The sequence below is a fragment of the Diabrotica virgifera genome, chromosome 6, assembly GCF_917563875.1.
Source record: "Diabrotica virgifera virgifera chromosome 6, PGI_DIABVI_V3a".
NCBI classification, from domain to species: Eukaryota; Metazoa; Arthropoda; class Insecta; order Coleoptera; family Chrysomelidae; genus Diabrotica; species Diabrotica virgifera.
The window spans coordinates 95,775,555-95,795,745 of record NC_065448.1 but is presented as its reverse complement, the minus strand read 5'-3'; the positions used below and the strand labels follow the sequence as shown (position 1 = coordinate 95,795,745).

Here is a 20,191-nt window from a genome sequence, read left to right as displayed (position 1 = left end):
TTACAAGTGTGAAATTTGTTTTAAGCAGTTCACATATAAAAAATCTTTAAATATACATGTTAAGGTTCACACTGGAGAAAAACCATACAAGTGTAAAATTTGTTTTAAAAGGTTTAGGGTGGCAAGTAATTTTAAAACACATTGGAGAAAAACCGTACAAATGTGAAATTTGTTTAAAGCAGTTTACCAGAAAAAATTTTTTAAAACGCTTTTGAGAGTACACTCGTAAAAAGCTGTACAAATCCACTATTAAAATATAAATAGCTGGTGGTCCATCAATTATTTCGAACTATAGATCTATTGCTACTCAACCAGCTATTCCTAAAATTTTTGAAAGTGTTATGTGTGATCATTTCGCACCTCCGCTAAAAGAGTGCCACAACTCAAAAAAAATAAAAAAAAAACAGTTTTATTCCGTCCGATGGGCCAGATTCTCCTGGCCCTTCGTTCTTCGTTCAAACAATATTTCTTTGACTAATGACTAGTCGATGCAGTCATAGATGAGGGGGTGGGGATGCAGTCACGTAGCTACGGCTGTATTGCATTGCATGTTTTTCCGCTGTCGTCAATAATCCTAGCCCGGCCGTGTGGCTGTTCTCAGGGGCCCGTTTTGTGTGGCCCATCTTAGTACAGGGTAATAAGGTTTTTTCCATGACACTTGAACAGCCAGGGTACTGAAGCGTTTTTTCGACAGGTAATACATATAAAGAGCAAATTGTAACTATTTCCTGCGTAGGATCTGGCGGCCATTTTTATTTATAAACAATTAAGCGTCAAAAAATGGCATTTTTCACTTTTTTTTTTCAAATCAATGGAAAACAGGGAAACTTATGGTTTTTTTAGTACAAATATCTTAGATTATGGAAAAAGCTTTAAAATGACGTATTACAAAGTTTGATATACCCATTTATTGTTAGGTAATATAATTGCGAAAAAAAGGTCGGAAATGCAAAAAAATATTTTCGCAATAACTGTTGTAAAAATTAGTGTACAGCTTTGAAATTTTTGTCAAATAAGGGTTCTTTGGTGCTTAATATGTCATAAAAATTTCAAAGCGATTCATTCGATTGTTTAAATTTTATTCAAATTGTTTATCCCAGAAAGCATTTTTTTGCAATAACATAAGTCAGAAAAAAATGACGTTAGAACCATTCCACAGGTGTCAAATGAAAGAGCATGAGCTATATTTTCAACTTGGTTTAAAAAAAGTGAATAATTAGTAATAAATAATTATGCAAAAGTATCGTAAATCTTTCCTTATAAGCTTTTTTTGTTATATAAGAAATTATATATATATATATATATATATATATATATATATATATATATATATATATATATATATATATATATATATATATATATATATATATATATATTTATTACAATTTTTTATCAATTATGATATAAATAACATTACTTGGTAGTTGTGCACTTAAATCAGGGTAAAAAAGTTAATTTTTTTGAAAAAAGTTATTCGAAAAGTTTATAATGAAAAATTGACGATACTTTTGCATAATTATTTATTACTAATAAATAGGTACATTTTTATTCACTTTTTTAAACCATGTTGAAAATGTAGCTCATGCTCTTTAATTTGACACATGTGGAATGGTTCTAACGTCATTTTTTCTGACTTATGTTATTGCAAAAAAGTGCTCTTTGGGATAAACAATTTGAATAAAATTTAAACAATTGAATGAATCGCTTTCAAATTTTTATCACATATTAAGCACCAAAGAACCCCCATTTGACAAAAATTTCAAAGCTGTACACTAATTTTTACAACAGTTATTGCGAAAATAATTTTTTTTGCAATTCCGACCATTTTTCGCAATTATATTAACAATAAATGAGTATATCAAACTTTGTAATACGTCATTTTAAAGCTTTTTGTATAATCTCGAAGATATTTGTACTAAAACACACATTTTTTAGGACACAAGTCCAAAGTTAAGTAATAAATAAACTAAGTTATTAATAGAGAGAAAATCTCTTCTAGCTATCCATAAAATCAGGTGGCTTAACCACATAAATTAATAAGAGGATATCCCATTAGTAAAGGCTCCCCATTTGCTATGTTTTTCGATGGGGGGGTGGTATAGCTTGGGGGTCAGATAAGTACCACTCCATTACGGAGTATAACCGGTTTGATCTTCGCACATGTGGGTCCCTCTGTTCCATTGGAACACACATGTCCCTCGAGGCTGGGGTCGTACGAGTATGTGTGTGTACGTGCTATTGGGTCAGTTCAGTACAGTACCTGTGTATATTTTTTTTTAATCATGTTTTCCATTTTTCTTAGTATAATTTCGTCAAATATATATATGCGGCCCTGGCCCTGGCCCCACCAACTGAAATTGTCACGAGCCGCCACTGGTCATTATATTGTTAACCAAAATCAACGATGCCCCGAACATATGCAGTGTCACATCTCCACTGGTGCAAGATATTTGTCCATCTAAGATCTGTATATATGTTATAGTCAAAGTCCGAATTTCAGGCACTCCTAGGTTTGACTAGGCAATCCTCAGGTCTGACTGACGGTCTTAGTCAAAGCCCGAAATAAATTACAGTTTCGGCCTTTGACTAGTCAAACTTAGGAGAGACTAAATTGGTCAGGCAAAGGTCGAAATTTAATTTTATGAAATCGGGGTTTGACTAGTCAAACCCCGATTAGGTATTAAAATGTCGTAATGTGTTAGATTGGGTATAATAAAACGTATTTTTTAAATTTTAATGTTTATTATTTTTATATTGTAATTAAAATAAAAAAATTAGTGTTTATTCTCACATGTTGAGGCATTATGGCATTAAGAGTTGCACAGTACGTTACACCTTTTACACTTACATAATTTTGAAGATAATTTCTTATTGCAGTGGCATTTTATAAAGCTTTGTCCTTCAAATTTAGAATGGTTTGTACCAATTTCTCTTTCTTAGAGACAGCTTAACGTCTGAAACATCTTCAAAAATTCTCTTTGCGTTTGCGTTCTATTTGAGTTCTTGAAAAAGTGTGTTTATTGTTCCGTATTTAGTACCAATTCGATATAAACCGTCAATTGTTTTATCTTGTATGATACCCAAAATATTTCGAGCATCTCCTTTGGCTCTATCAAAGCTGGGAATAGGTATTGTTACAGTTTTTCCGATCGAAATTGGAGGAAAATATTTTTTTCACTTAATTGTTTCATAGCTTTATCCTGTGCATGAAGACCTTCAATCGTCTTTCCTTTATTTGAGCTGTTAATATTGTGAGGTTGGAAATTTTGTGTTGTACGTTTCCTACTCTGAATCTATCAAAATGCGTCTGAGTTGAGAGAACTGAGTTTGATTATTATTTACACGCAATTTGGTTTGGTTAAGTATATGAATTTTATTTTAGCACAAACAAATGGAATGGGAATGTCATCGTCATCTCTGAAAGAAGACTGTGCAATCGGAGAAAAAACTAAGGATCACCATAATACTAACGAAGCCCCTGGACCGTCGTCTCTAGGAGAGGAAGTAAATTGTCAAACAATTCAGATTTCTTCTTTAGATGTGGTTTGTTGTATTTGACAAAAAGCGAACTCTGGCGCACATACGTGCATACTTTGTAATCAGGTGGTACATGATGTGTGCGCTGACAGCACACTTGGTGCATACTATAAAGATTTTAAAAGGAAAGTTACATGCATGCGTTGTGCACAGGCAGAAAAGGTTAAAATAAATAAAGAAAAGGCGAAGGTTTTCATCCCAGGCTTATTCTATGAAATAATTAAGTGAAAAAAAATTCCTGCAATTTCGATCGGAAAAACTGTAACAATACCTATCCCCAGCTTTGATAGAGCCAACCCAAGTAGCAATTTTACGACCTGCAACCAATTTTGTCCTAAAGGGTCGTTAAATTTAAGGACAAAATTGGTTCACAATAAGTTTTAACCAAGGACAACGCCTGTTTTTCCTATGGACCAACGTTGCTGCTAATAAGTAATATAATCCGATGACCAACCGGCATCGGGAATAACGACGTCAATTATTAGGATAAGGTTTGACGTTAAGCTGACGTCGGTCTTAACCTATCTGTAGTATAAGTGCAATTAAGTGGCATACATCAACGACTACTCAACGTCGGGAATTACAACGTATTTTTTAGGTTAGATGCCAACGTTCAGAGGATGTTGGTGTTTTATCGTGTATGGTAGACGTATTTTTCGGGAAGACGACAACGACAATCCAACGTTGAGAATACCAACGTTAATTTTATTAGGTTAAGGTTTAACGTTAAGCTGACGTCGGGTATAAGCTCTATACTACAATGTAATTTGCTGGAAGACATTTAACGACTGCTCAACGTCGGGGATTACAGAGTATTTATTAGTATCGAACCCAACGTTCAGGAGACGTCGGGTGTTTTCTCAGTAGGTATATGGTAGATTGCTGCGTGTACTTGCGGGAAGGTGAGAACAACAATACAACGTAGGTAATAACAACGTAGTACTTAACACATTCGCGGTCATGACTGCATATGAAGTCATTTACTCCATAAGAATACGTGTATACAATGAGCGTGTCCGCGAATGTGTTAAGTAAAGTTGTATACGTTAACCTGACGTCAAAGTTTTTTTATAAGATACCTGTAATTTACTAAAAAACGTCGACGACTATCCAACGTCGTAAAGTAAATTTTCGACAATTGGTTGTTTAGTTTCCAACTACAAAACGACGTAAAAATTTGCTGATTAGGGCCTATCTGACTTGACTCATCTTGACTTATATGACTATAATATGACAGATATTACATTGCATAACATAACCTTACTTTTTTACACTTGGTTTTTCTATAAACAGTATATTAACAATAACAATTGATTCAATGAAAAACCTATATAGTTAAAAAAATATATAGTTGTTCTTTGAGAAAAACAATGTCTCAAAATGAAGGGGAAATGCATGGAAAAAAGAAATCAAAGATTAAGGCGTGTTCACGACGACGACTGGTCGTCGGGAGTCTGTCGTCAAGACCAGGTTGTTTGCGCTTACTTTAGGACGTATTAGGTATACCAATAGGGCTTTTCATCGACTGTCATTTGTTTCGAGCTTCTGTCATGTGTCACATAATATTAATATATCTACGCCATACGTCTTTGGTTTGTATCTTGGTATATATCAATAACGTATGACGTAGATATACGAATATTATGTGACACATGACAGAAGCTCGAAACAAATGACTGTGAATGAAAAGCCCTATAGGTAAATTCGAGGTGTGCAAGGTAAAAATAGGTTATACTAAAGGTCGGAAGGGGGTGTTCTTGTCCAAATCAGTTAAAATCAGTAGTGCAATTTAGGTCGCGAGTCAAATCCGCCATTAATGAAAGATCGCCATGGTTCAGCCATTTTTTGAAACATAATGTTTTTCAATTTTTTTGCTAGATTTTAATGAATATTTGATTTTAATTAACGAATTTTGTTTATATATAAATCAAGGATAATTTTGTATGGGTCTAGACATAATAATGTGTTTTTTTAATTACGATGTTTATTTCTATTTTTACCGTTTTGTTCGATTTAACCTGTAAATTTCTGAGGCGCTTTCAGTTTTTAGCAATTTTTATACCTAGTTTAACAGTACACTTCCTTGCGTTTGTAAATTTTCGACCGCATTATGCAATGAAGGCAGATGAATAATAAAATAATTATACAAGTCACTTAGGTTATATTCTGAATAGAGTAGGAACCTACTTAAATAAGTATCAACAGGCCGTCATGCATCTTAGTTTCTGATGATTTAATATCCTCCAAGATTATTAACCTATTTGGTAAAAATGAAGTGTGTCGGCCGTACTTCTGTGGTAGAGAATTTTATACTATTACTTTACAAGACCAAAGTCCTAAAAACTAACGTAATTTGACGATAAAATATCTCGAGCTGAGAAGTCGAGAGGGGGACGTCCAGGCAACCCGTATTCCAATTCCCCACCTTAGGTGCAAATAGCGGTTTTCTGACCGTCGTCGCAACGTCGCGTATTAACGTTGGGGCATTTAATCCAACGTTAAGACATCGTAATATTACGTCCAATTGCTTCTTGGGAAAGGAGATGCTCGAAATATTTTGGTATCATACAAGATAAAACAATTGACGGTTTATATAGAGTTTGTACGAAATACGGAAAAATGAACACACTTTTTTCAAGAACTCAAATAAGAGAATGCAAAAAGATTTTTTTTTTTTAATTTCGAGACGTAAAGCTGTCTCTAAGGAAAATTAGTGCAAAATATTATAAATTTGGAGGACAAGACTGCCACTGCAATAAGAAATGCTCTTCAAAATTATGTAAGTGTAAAAGGTGTAAAGTATTGTGCAACTCTAAATGCCAACATGGCTCAACATGTGAGAATAAACACTATTTTTTTTTTATTTTAATTACGACAATATAAAAATAATATACATTAAAATTAAAAAATGACGTTTTATTAAACCTAATCTAACAAATTATGACATTTTAATAGCTGATCGGGGTTTGACTTAGTCCATGAGGTGAGACCGCTCCCGTCTTGAAAAATTTCTGATTCGGTTTCTTTGTGGATTCCTATTCAAAAATGTCCCCTTTAAACAAATCTGAAGGGTGCCGGGCGGAATTTTTGGGCAGAAATTGTTTAAACAATTTTTTTAAACAAATACAAAAGATCACTTTTTTGCTCCGGAACATATATCATTAAGTTTTGTCGATCATTCTGAACAAGAAAGGTATCTTGTAAATTGTCTCAAAAATTGATAGTTTTCGAGTTATAGGCGATTTAAAATCTGAAAAATACGAAAAGACGCATTTTCGAGGCTTAAAAACTCATATTCAAATTAGTATTTTTAAGGTTGCCAGATACTTAAATTGAAAACTAAATATTCAGCTTCCAGATTCTGAAGAGTGATCGCGTCTAACTTTAATTTATACCGTTGTTTTTTAATTGTTAAATTTGCGTGTTTATCCGATTTTTTGCCGGTGCGGCGCGCTCCGTTTCAAAAATCTCCTATCTTCCTCCGAAAAATATTTTTTCTAGATTCTTTGGGACATTCTAAATAAAATAAGTTTCTTGACATTCTCAAAAGTTTCTCAAAATCCGAAAATGCGTTTTTTTGTCATTTTTCGGATTTTAAATCGCTTATAACTTAAAAACTATTAACTTTTTAGAAAAATGTCAAAAAACTGATTTTATTTAGAAATTCCCAAAGAATCTAGAAAAAATATGTTTCAGAGGAAAATAGGAGATTTTTGGGACATATTGGATATTAGTGCACCCTAATATGTCTGTGTAGATTTTGGCATTGGATCCGACCATCACTTGTAACACCGTTGCCGTATCCTCTATTTTTTCATACTATCACGTTACAATTTTTTGTGATATTATACACGAGCGGGACACCCTCAAAAAAGCGCTTAGTTTTCGAGATACTGACCACGAAGGGGCGAATGGCTAATTTTATTCATACGTTATATTTTCGAGGGTGCTGAAAACGAAAATGAGGTTTATTTTGAATTTAATGTGGGGGAACATTGTCAAAATCGCAATTTTAACCTAAAAATAAAAAAAATGAAATCACGTTTTTTGCGTTTACCTCGCTACAACTCTGTTCCATTTTAATATTTTTTTTCTGAAATTTTTAAAGTATAAAGCTCTAACATTTCTGAAGACAAAGGTACCTGCTTCAAGTTTTTATTCTTATCATGATAAAGGTTATGAATTTTTCAAAGAAAAAAGTGCGGATTTGTGCATTGCAAAGTTTAATCGCAAAAGTTGTGTGACACAGTTTAAAATTTAGCTTCTTAATCACGTTTATTTGAAAGTAGAGAGTACAAAGAAGTTTTCTGGTAAGTTTTAGATCAAAATGTTTTATAGAAAAAAAATAGTGCAACTTTTAATGTCGACATTAGAAATCCCCAAAATAACGCTTATTTATTGAGGGACAGACAATCTAGGTCTAATTTATCACCTTTAGTACTATCCTTGGATTATAAGCTTTCCTTTGACACCTCATTTGTCATTCTACCTAGTATAATGACGGAGAAGTAAACGTTCTTATTCTATTATTCTTGTAGGTACATTTAACATTGATTGAAATTATGAAAGAAATGGCATGGCAACACTGTGACGCACAAACATAAGATTCAGCTGTGCGTTACATAGCGTGCACTAATATCCAAGATGTCCGATTTTTGAAATGGAGCGCGCCGCACCGACAAAAAATCGGATAAACACGCATATTTAACAATTAAAAAACAACGGTAGAAATTAAAGCTAGACGCGATCACTCTTAAAAATCTTGAAGCTGAATGTTCAGTCTTCAATCTAAGTATCTGGCAACCTCAAAAATACTCATTTAAATATGAGTTTTTCAGCCTCGAAAATGCGTATTTTCGCATTTTTTAGATTTTAAATCGCCTATAACTCCAAAACTATCAATGTCTGAGAAAATTTACAAGATACCTTTCTTGTTTAGATTGACCCAAAAAATCTAAAAATATATGTTGCAGAGAAAAAAAACATGATCTTTTGTATTTGTTTAAAAAAATTGTTTAAACAATTTCTGCCCAAAAATTCCGCCCGGCACCCTTCAGATTTGTTTAAAGGGGACATTTTTGAATAGGAATCCACAAAGAAACCGAATCAGAAATTTTTTCAGACGGGAGCGGTCTCACCACATGGACTAACTAGTCAAACCCCGATTTCACAAAATTAAATTTCGATCTTTGCCTGACCAGCTTAGTCTCTCCTAGGTTTGACTAGTCAAAGGCCGAAACTGTAATTTATTTCGGGCTTTGACTAAGAACGTCCTAATCAACTAAAATGTTTTTAAATCGGGTGTCGGGTATATTTAGTAAAATGTGTTGATAGCGGGTAGGATATTAATTAGAAGACGCAGCTTGTGCTCAGTACCGGATTTACCACTAGGCCGTGGCCTAGGGCCGCAGCGTTTTATATATAAAAAAAACTGTTTTGGTAACAATGGATTCATGAGTGCATCTACTTCAAGAAGGGCCGTGTTGGAAAACATTGTCAAAAATAGCAATAACGAAAAGAAACCAGAAACCCCTTCCAAAAAGAGTAAACGTTACAAGATGGGCTACTAAATGGCATGATGTAAAAGCTATTTTACTTTACTGGAGCTACTACGATGCAGTAAAAAAATATCAGTCGATACAGGGGAAACTATGTCAAATGTGAGCCGTGCTGAAGCTAATGGAATTAATAAACAATTTTTCAAATTAGAGAATACTATTCTTAGTCGACGAAATGAAGCATTTTGGCTCGCAATTTTTTCGTCCAGCATGGATTTACCTACTTGAAATTTTCACAGAAGGTACGGAATAGTCCAACGATAATTTTCTATATCATGCCACTATACGCTAAAACCTTGGGGGTGGTTGATGCCCCATCTCGGGGGTGGGAATTTTTTATATAATTTTAACCATTAAGTCGATGTAAAAAGTAATTCTAAGAAAAAAATGTTTTTTACATTTTCTTCGTAAAACTAATATTAATATTTTTCGAGATATTCACGCTTAAAAGTAACAGTTTTCCGACGAAAAAATCGACTTTTTTAGAGGTTTTTTTGAGAACACCTCGAAAAATATGCAATTAACCAAAAAAACTGTAGATATCAAAATTGTATCTTTTAGTAACAGAAACCAAATTCTTTTTCTATAATATCTTTGAGACCAATGGAAACCGAGTTTTTTTTATTGGCATAGACTTTTAGTCATTCAGCCAGACTCAACATGATAAAAATGATTGTCTAAGTTTATATTAAAATAAATATACAAAACAATAAACCGGTAAACAGGGTCACTCTCTTCTCGCCTAGGGGCCCGTCAAGGCATTTTTTAAAGACATACAACACTAGGCCACGGTAAGAAAGGAATTTAACAATTGGGTTAGAAACAAAGGTTACGTTATTAACTAATGCATACTTATTTACATGGTTATTTTACTATCTTTTAAAAACATAACTAAGGAATCATACACCGTTCTCGAGTTTAGTGATAATAAGTACTGAAGGTTCCAAGGGGCTAATATATTGTGTTTATGTAAGTTATTTATTAATCTAGATGAAATTATAGTATTTCTGGGGCAACTGAAAAATATATGATCTAGGTTTTCTTCTTCTGTACAAAATTCACATCGATCATTATCTAAAACCTTAAGTTTAAATAAATGTTTGGGGTAACAAGCATGTCCAAACCTCAGTCTAATGATCGTGGTAACATATTTAGGTACATTAAAAAACTTATACCAAGGAGTTTTAGGAATATCTGTTTGAAGAGAAGTGCATCTATTTGGGCTAACAATGGAATATTCCTTCCATATATTATCCCACCTTTGGTGTAATCTTAATTTTAAGGAAACCAGAAAGTCACAAGCCGTGATTTTATAAGAAGTTTCTCTACCAGACAATATACTTTCTTTTGCTAATTGGTCTACATATTCATTATTTTCCAAACCTATATGTGCTTTAATCCAAACAAAGAGTACATTTTTGCCTCTTGTTACTAACTTTTGTTTGATATCCTTAATTTTGTAAATGTAAGGGCAACTGTACGTATTTGGCAATCCAGGTTTCCCAATAGAGGTCAAAACTAATAAAGAATCTGATAATATCACTATATGGTCCGAGTTACTTTCTGTTGCATAAAGTAAGGCCTCATATTGCAAGAGCTTCTGCTATAAAAATAGAAGTCTGGGAGTTCAACTTAAATGTTTGTTCTATTCGTTCCAACGGGACAAAAAAAGCGCATCCAGTGCCGTTTGATGATTTGGAAGCATCGGTGTAACGACGGAGTTTTCGAATTCTGATAATATTGAGTGAATGATCTCTCTATTTATGTGTATATTTTCACTATATTTGGGTACCAAGATTTGAACAATATGTTGCATATGACTTGTTTTGAAGTGTATACGTAGCTTTATCTCTTTTAATGCTTCCATATTATGTTGCAGAGCATCGCAGACTAAAGGCGATTTCTTTTTTTCCCAGTATTTAGTAGACAGATCATAGCAATTCAGAGTGATGAGTTTTGTGTATAACGATTGATTTTTTATATACGTCTTTACCAGAAATTTTTCGGTCAGGAAGTTTCGTCCGATATTTAGAGGTGGTTCCAACCCAGCAAACAGACCGACGTGTTAATTACGTGAATTTTGGGTACATTTGTTACCAATATACGTAAATTGCTTACGTGAATTTCACGTGAAAATTTGGTTGGAATGTCACATTGAAAATACGTCTTTAAATTACGTGAATAACTCGTCTTGAATAGACGTGTTATTTACCTTAAATAGGAATAAAATGTTTCAGGAAATTCACGTTGCAAATACGTGTTGATTAACGTATCTTTTAGGGAATATAATATTAGTATTCACGTGAAAGATACGTCCTCGGTTCACGTAAATAATTCGACCTTAATTAACTTATGAATCACGTAATTATTATCCTCATATGATATAAATAAAAAACAAGCATAATATAAAGTATTAACAATGTATTTATTTAGTAGAATTTAGAGGCTTTAAAACATTTGTCTTGTATAATTATTATACAATATAATGAACCAAAAATGATACCGACCTAAAGACACATTAAAAAATTTGCCAACACAAAATACAACACAGGTCACTTTTTATTTCTAGGAGGCACTTTCTTGTTTTTTTTTCTACTTAATTGCATCATCGGCACTTCAACCCTCGAGCAGTGAGGTAAACGTTAATACGAAAGATATTTATTATTATAAATATTGTTTATTATAAATAAACCCGCCTAAAATAAAACGAAGGAAATAAAGCTCTTCACGTTTCACTTTCACTTTTTGTTGTGAGTTGTGAGAAATGTGAGAAGCTGATATTAGAGGTTATATAATCATCGATTTTAAAAATCGATTATTTTTAAATTACAGTTAAACTATTCTACTTACAGTAGAGCGTCGATAATCCGAACCCTGGTAATCCGAACGATCGCTAATCCGAACGCAAAAAAAATTATGAAATTAAAAAAAATGATTGCGGACCGAATTTTTGGATTTAATATGACAATATGGGCGAAATATGACCGCAGATTTTTGTTTTGTTTATGCAGAAATACATACAATATATTTGTTTATTATGCATGTGTTTTATTCCTTGTAACTAAAACGTATGTACACATGTACTGTGTTTATGAGCTTTGTATGTACATACATATTTTGAGCATATGTTGGATAATCCGAACAATTTGACAATCCGAACTACCCCTGTACCAATTAGTTCGGATTATCGACGCTCTACTGTACTTTAAATTAGTATTACGTATTTTCTTTTTGTTTTTAAATTTCTTCTACTATTAACTAATTGGTCTTACTAAAAATCTTAGTAATTTACATTACTTTTACGTGAAATACATCTAATTTTTCGACGTCCATAAAATACAGTGAGTAAAATTCAAGCGATACGTATTTAACCAACACCGTTGTAAAATTTTGTTTTCCAAAATAGTTCTCAAAATTTAACCAAAGGGAGTTATTTCTGTTTCGTGATTATTACGTGAAATAAACGTACCTTTGCGATGTAACCGACATTCACACCTATTATAAAAAACATGTACTATATTCGTCATTATGATTTTATATTATTCTAATGTCAAACATGTATAAAGGAAGCCCTAATATATAGGTGAGTGATTTGGTACTGAAATACGTTTTTTTCCCGTCATAAATCACCGAGTTACGTATTCGTTGAAATTTGCCGTAAATTTAACGTAGGTAATCATCACGTAACTGGGCTCAAACCTGTTTGCTGGGAAGGCTTCCAAATACAAGGGTTGAATTGGTGTGGACTTCATAGCACCTAAACATGTACGTAAAGCTGAATTGTGTATTACCCAGTGTAATATTTCAATCAACGGTATTACGTTAATTTTATTTAGCAATGCATTACTGGCTGATCCATAAAATATGCTTCCGTAATCCAAAATGGAGCGAATATACGCTCTGTAAAATAATAAATTCACGTCTACATCAGCACCCAACCACGTTTTATTAATCGATTTAAGGAAATTTATTCCCTTGTTGCATTTCTTTAACATATTATCCTCAATATGATCTTTCCAAGTCAAATGTTTGTCAAGTGTCATCCCTAAATATTTGACCTTATTTTTTAGTGGAAATTGATGCTCTCCTAATTTAAGTATTTGATCGTTAGGTTTATAATGTCTGGTAAAAATGCAAACCTGAGATTTATTACAAGATAATTCAAAATTGTTTTTATGGAGCTGAAGTTGAAGTAGCTGATAGATAGAAGTTGAAGTAGCTGATAGATACTATCCAAGTTTTTAATTGCTTTGTCATATTCTTTGTGTTCTGTGTAAATGCAGAAATCATCTGCGTATTGTATGAGGTTGAATGGTACTTATGTTATTAATTTTAATATTGTACAAATCCGCTACGTACATATTAAACAGGATAGGGCTCAATACAGAACCCTGGGGTAATCCTTTGTTCACGATTCTGGGACCTATGAGCATTTTTTCTTTTCTTAAATAAACTAATCTGTTTCTATAAAGATTAACAATACTAGCGGCAAATTGGGCTGGAATTTGAAATATTCTTGTCATTTTTTCTTTAAGCGCTGTTAGACACACGGAGTCATAAGCACCTTCTATATCAAGAAATAATGCTGGTAAGTAATTGTTCCGGGAATAATTGTTTTGAATGTCTACAACTAGGGTAGCCAATGCATCCAAAGTACCAAAACCTTTCCCGAATCCGTATTGTTCTTTGGGTAGAAGGTTCTGCTCTAGTAACCACCATTCCAACCTAGCCTTAATTATTCTCTCTAGAGTTTTTTGTACGCAAGATAATAAAGATATGGGTCTGTAAGCTTCAACTAATTTTAGATTTTTCCCAGGTTTGGGTGTAGGGATGACAATAATATATGTTTGAAGGCTGAAATGTTGGAACCCTCTCTAATTTTCTGATTAAAAATATTTAGAAGTAACTCTTTGGCATTATTTGGTAAATTCAATAGCATAATATATTTAATTTCATCATGACCAGGAGAAGTGTTATTGGGACGATCACTAAGGGCACAGTCCAATTCTAGCATGGTAAACGGTTTTAAGAGAAAATGACTATGATTCGGATTGAATAACATTAAATCTTCGTGGTTGTTCACATAATATGGTGGTGCAATTTTGTCGAAAAACTCTGCTATCCACGAATCTTCTAGTGGTAACGGAGCATTGACCCTTTTCCTGTTCATCCTTTTCGCTTGATTCCAAATCGAAGTAGGCGACGTTTGTTTATTTAATTTTGAGCACCAATCAACCCAGCTTTGTTTGGCTTTCGATTTCAATAATTTCTTAGCGTGAGCACTAGCTTGTTTACATTTAATAAAATTTTCAACTGATGGATCTTGCTTGTAATTTATTAATGCATTTTTCCTTTCTGCAACAATTAGACCACATTCTGCATCCCACCACGGTGAAGGAGTCCGTTTCTTACACTTAAAGGGTTTATATTGGCAAATAGATTGTGTGGAGTGTGGAAGCTTTATTGATACAGTCTAATAAAAAACTATATTTTTCTTCAGTATTTGGGGATATTGGCTCTCTTAATATTCCATTTACTTTTAGGATATATAGTCTTATTAACAGCTCTTGGGTATTCGAATTCTATTTTTACAACAAAGTGATTTGCTCCAAGTGTTTCAGAATCTACAGACCAAAATGTCTTAGCAAAAATGGAAGAGGAACAAACCGTAATATCAATCACAGAATCTGAATGTCCTGGATTTCCTTGACAAGTAGGTTGACCGCTTTCATTCTGTGTTTAAATTTTTTAAAAATATTTATTAGTTTTTTTAGGATTTTAAAAAATGGACACCATGTCTGTGGTGATATTTTCCAAATCGAATATTCGCTAGCTTTGTCATACAACGCACTGAGTCAAATATAATATAGACAGTGACAGTTTTAAATATTTGACATGGCATCGGGAATATTTTGAGTTATTGATTAAATAATATTGATAGTGTATTTGATAAATAATTGATTTAAGACGTGAACGTAATAAAAAGTTATTTATTGTTTATTATTTGTGGAAGATCCAAGCAAAGAATACATCAGGATATATTCTGTGAGTCAAGTATTTTGTTGTTAAAGATGTTCAAAATTGTAAGCGTTCCATAGTAACAATATATTATTAAAAAATCACTTTTCCTCTTTTCTCGATTGAGTATTAGTTTTTGTTGTACATATAAATTATTACAATCACTGAATACATAGTTAGTCAAAAAATTATCACATTTATTACTGAATTAATAATTTGCAATTATACAAATAACAATTATCCAAGAACATTCAAACGCCATCTCTTTAAATTCAATGATGACAATTGTCAAGTAGAATGACATTCTAGTAATGTTTACATATCCATACCAGTGTGAATTTTACTACACGTAATGCCGTGTAAAGTCAGAAAAAGTAGGCGGATAGCCGTAAAATATTTGCGAATTATGTACCGATGGCCTTAAATTATTAACAAACTTTCAGCTTGCTATTGGGACCGTGCAAGTTCGGCAAAGCGACCTCTATTTCTACGCTCTGTACTTTTATTCGCACTTTTAATTATATTGGCCAATTATATTAGTCCTGGTTGCTGGATAATTGTCAAGACCATAGTCCAAAAAAATAATAAGAAGAAAAAATAAGATGCAGGTTATGTTTAGCAAACGTAAACAATTGTATGTAGTAAATATAATCAGTTATTAAAATGCAGTACTGCAAGCAAAATACAATTAATTAAATTTACCTTTATATAATAATTGCATATCATATCAATATTGTGGAGCAATATATAATTTTTCTGCGTCAATGACAGAAGGTATGAAATATACGTCAATTTGACAATTTCAATTGACAATATGAATTATTTAAGATAGATGCAATATTTCTCCGCGACTCGCGCACGGTCGTTTCTCGTTTCCCTTTCCAAGTACTTGCACACCGCGAATAGAAACGAGGCAATTGATAGAATTCTATACGTCTCGGAATCCACATGCTGATAGAATTTGCCTCCCGGCTCCCATATTGATTTAATTTTGACAGTATATTTGAATGCCCTATTGTTTTGAACCTTTGACTTGACCCCGATATTTTGAATAATAGCTTTGTTCCAGCAGAATTTTGAACTGATTCAGAATCGTACTGAGCGTGCGCTTTACATAAAACCGTAAGCGTTTTATGTAAAGCGCACGCTCAGTACGATCCTGAATCAGTTCAACATCAGTTCAACAGTCTGCTGGAACAAAGCTAATATATTTTGATTTTGATACAGATAAGTAATTGTTTACCACGTTTTGCTTTTACAACTTACTACAACATTTAAAATTTTTTTTGACAAGTTTACCATACCATAAATTAATTTAAAGTCGCTAAAAATTGTGCATTTTAAGGCCTACTTTTTTAGTAAACAATGAGCTAGGTACTTGTTATTTTATTAGCTGTGAAATTTAAAATTAAAATGAACAAAGAGTTTGTTAAATATGATTCAGGAGATGTAGGGAGTCATCCCTTATCTACATCAAATTTGAAGAATGAACCAGATGAATATAACCCCGGTAAGACAAAAATGATATAAATTAGTACACTACAATATTATGTAATTCCTATTTTTTTTATTAGATATGGAAATAATAACTGAAGTTAAGAATGAGTCCATTGAGGATCACCAACAATATATAGAGAGTCAGCTATCCACGTCACTAGATCTGGAAGACTTGAAGAATGAACCAGGGGAAGACTCAGGTGAGAGAAATAGTAAAAATGTGTAGGTAGAACTTACAATGAATTAAACAACCTCTTTTTATTAGATATGGAAATAAAAACTGAAATTAAGAAAAAGTCACTTGAGGGTGACCAACAATGTATTGAGAGTCAGCCATCTACATCCCTAGATCTGGACAACTTGAAGAATGAAACCGAGGAAGACTCAGGTGAGAGAATTAGTAAATATATGTATGTAGAACTTATTTTTATGTTACAATTAAGTAAATAACTTCTAATGTAACCCTGGCTGGATCCTGGCTGACTGTACAACTTTCTTCCAATTTGTTCGGTCTTTCATCAACCTAGGGTCAAATGGGATGTTCATTTTTCGGAGATCTGCTTGGATGTTATCTCTTCATCGCATTCTGGGACGTCTGAGGTCTTTTGCCTGTAGGAATCTCCTCCCAAAGCAGTCTTACAAGTCTCTCGTTACGAAATCTTAGTCGCTGTTATTTAATTACTTGGACAATATCGGTGTCATTGTAGAGTGCTTTTAATTTAGTGTTGGTTCTTATCCTATACTGGTTTGTGTTAATGTCGTGGTGAGGTTCGAAAATTTTTCTAAATATTTTTCATTCAAAACGTTTGAGCTTTTCTTCATTTGATTTGGTTATGGCTCATGGTCCACGTTTCGCATCCATCTGTTAGTACAGGTCTGACTCTGGATTTATAGATTTTGATCTTGAAACTTCTTGTAAGATTTTTTGATTTTATAAGCTTATCCAGTGCGAATAGACAGCGATTTGCTGATTGGATTCTGTCTTTTATTTCTTCAGTTACATCGTTGCCAGCTGTGATTATGCCCCCCTTTAAACTTAATACATAAAATGATAAATTACTTAAAACTTTGTACTCTTTCAAAATTGAAGGTGTTGACCATCACATTTTGTCCTATCCTGTCTCTTCTTGTCGTTATATTTATACACATATTTCCTCTTCTCTTCATTAATCCTCAGCCCTACTTCGCTTGTTGCTCCTTCCACCTTGTTAAAAATGGCTTTTATGGATAGGATGGAGTCTCCAACGAGATCAATGTCATCTGCGTATGCTAGTAATAACTTGGGACCTTGAACCGATAGCAGTTCTGTTTTTATTTCGGCTGACCTAATGGCTTTCTCTATGGTACCTATATTTAAAAATTTTTATTGAATTGAAATTAGGTATCGAGGAACATTTTAAAAAATTCAGAATGTTTTCCGACATTATCACACCTTCTCACCTTTATCAGTAAGTAAGTATTCAGTAAATTTTTAGACCATCATCGGTGAGAACTTGAAGGTATTTCCTAGTTAATATTAATACAAAGAGGGAACATGTTGGCTGTTAAACTAAAAAAATATGGTAAATACTTATTGGTAATTGAAAACACCTACCTACATAGTAAGGTCTAATAACCCTTACATTACATATTATTATTGAATTTATTAACTTTTTAAAATAGATGTGACAAGAGGTTGATGATCAAAGATTTCATTGTAAGGAAACATACTGATCCCTACTTGAAACAAGGATGTGTGTGTGTGTTGTGAGAAAGATACGAGCTGTAAGATGTGTAAGATCAAGAAGTGAAATTAATTACAATTCAAGCCTTCAAGACAGGTGATAGTTTATTAATTAATTTCACTTCCTAATCTTCCAGTCAGTTGGCTACAATCTTTCTCGTAATATACAAGAAACCTTTTAACATCGATCACTTGTTGTATGGTCTTAAATCAGTTTTAAAATTTAATATAATATACAATATTTTATGTAATCTAAGGGTTATATGACATTCCCATGTGGCTAGTTTCAACTATTAATGATACAAGTATTTACCACATTTTTTCAATGTAACAGTCAACAATTTACCTATTTGCATTACATATTTTTGAAGAGGCTCTAAAAGATATTGATGAAGGCATCTCAATAAATGGAGTCAAGCTCAGTAACCTGCGATATGCAGATGATACAATAGTGTTTTCCAATACCATAGAAGGGCTGCAAAACTTAATGAATAAAATAACTGAGACCAGTAGAACATATGGACTAGATATAAACACCAGCAAAACCAAGCTAATGATCATCAGCAAGCAAAACATAACTGGCGTAAATCTGTATGTGAACCAAATGAGAATTGAACGTGTCTCACAATACAACTATTTGGGCACTAGAATCAATGAGTCATGGGACAATACTCAAGAGATTAAATGTCGCATCGGAAAGGCAAAAAGTGCATTCTTGACTATGAGCTCTGTGTTCAAGAGCCATGACATCACTCTAAAAACAAAGATAAGGCTCCTTAAATGTTACGTGTACTCAGTGCTTTTATACGGAGTAGAAACGTGGACCTTGAAGGCGGAAACTCTATCGAAACTTCAAGCTTTTGAGCTATGGCTGTACAGAAGGATCCTGAAAATACCATGGACAGACAAAGTCACCAATGAAGAAGTACTACGGAGGATGAACACAACCGCACATTTAGTCAACATCGTGAAGGGCCGTAAGCTGCAGTACTTAGGGCATATAATGAGAAATCAAGGCAGATACCAGCTACTCCAGTGCATTTTACAAGGTAAAATTGAAGGAAAAAGGACCCCAGGACGAAGAAGAATATCCTGGCTTGCTAACCTGAGAGCATGGTATAGAAAGACCTCAACTCAACTATTCCGTATAGCAACTAACAAAGTCATCATAGCCAGAATGATCGCCAACGTTCGGAACGGACAGGCACCCTAAGAAGAAGAAGATTACATATTATATTAATATAGAAATCTACCTTTAGTTCCAACACATTCTTAAATTTTTTTAATCTGTTTGGATAATTTTCATTTTATACAATTATTTAAATAGGTAAATAGGTACCATTATACATTAGAAGTAATCTACTTCATTTTGTAAACTTTTAACCCTTATCAGGGCAAGGTGGTTTGAATGGACCCGAGATGCCACTTGTTTTATCATAAAATGATAAAAAATGTTTATTGAATTTTATGCATTAATGAACTTGTTTAGAAGTATGTTTTCGTTAACATAGCCATGAGCTATTCAAAATATTCATTATCATTTTTAAAATTAATACGTTCAAACAATTTTTTGACTTAAATTGACAACAGGGATCCGTCGGACCCTATTTGTGCTTATACCTAAGCAGGGCCGCCGAGAGGGATAAGCGGGCCCCGGTAATACGTGAAGAGCGGGCCCACGCAAAAAGTGAAGAGCGAACAAAATTGTTTAATTTTTATAAGAAATAAAATTATCAATAATAAATAATACGAAACAGTTCAATTATAAATCTTATTAAATTTTGATTATATTTATAGGGAAAATTTTTATAATACTTAAAAGGTACTTTTCGAGTTTTCTGATTAGCAAAGATGT

The 20,191-nt window shown here is 33.1% G+C and overlaps 1 protein-coding gene across 1 annotated transcript in view; it reads left to right on the top strand.

The window, feature by feature from the left end:
- Positions 1-16,290: 16,290 nt before the first annotated feature.
- LOC114337462 (zinc finger protein 235-like) overlaps positions 16,291-20,191 on the top strand; it is a 40,459-nt gene continuing 36,558 nt past the window's right edge. The window contains exons 1-3 of the mRNA XM_028287902.2: positions 16,291-16,626; positions 16,691-16,813; positions 16,879-17,001. Of these exons, the coding sequence (XP_028143703.1) occupies positions 16,530-16,626; positions 16,691-16,813; positions 16,879-17,001 (343 nt within the window). The 5' untranslated portion in view covers positions 16,291-16,529. The remainder of the gene's footprint in view (positions 16,627-16,690; positions 16,814-16,878; positions 17,002-20,191) is intronic.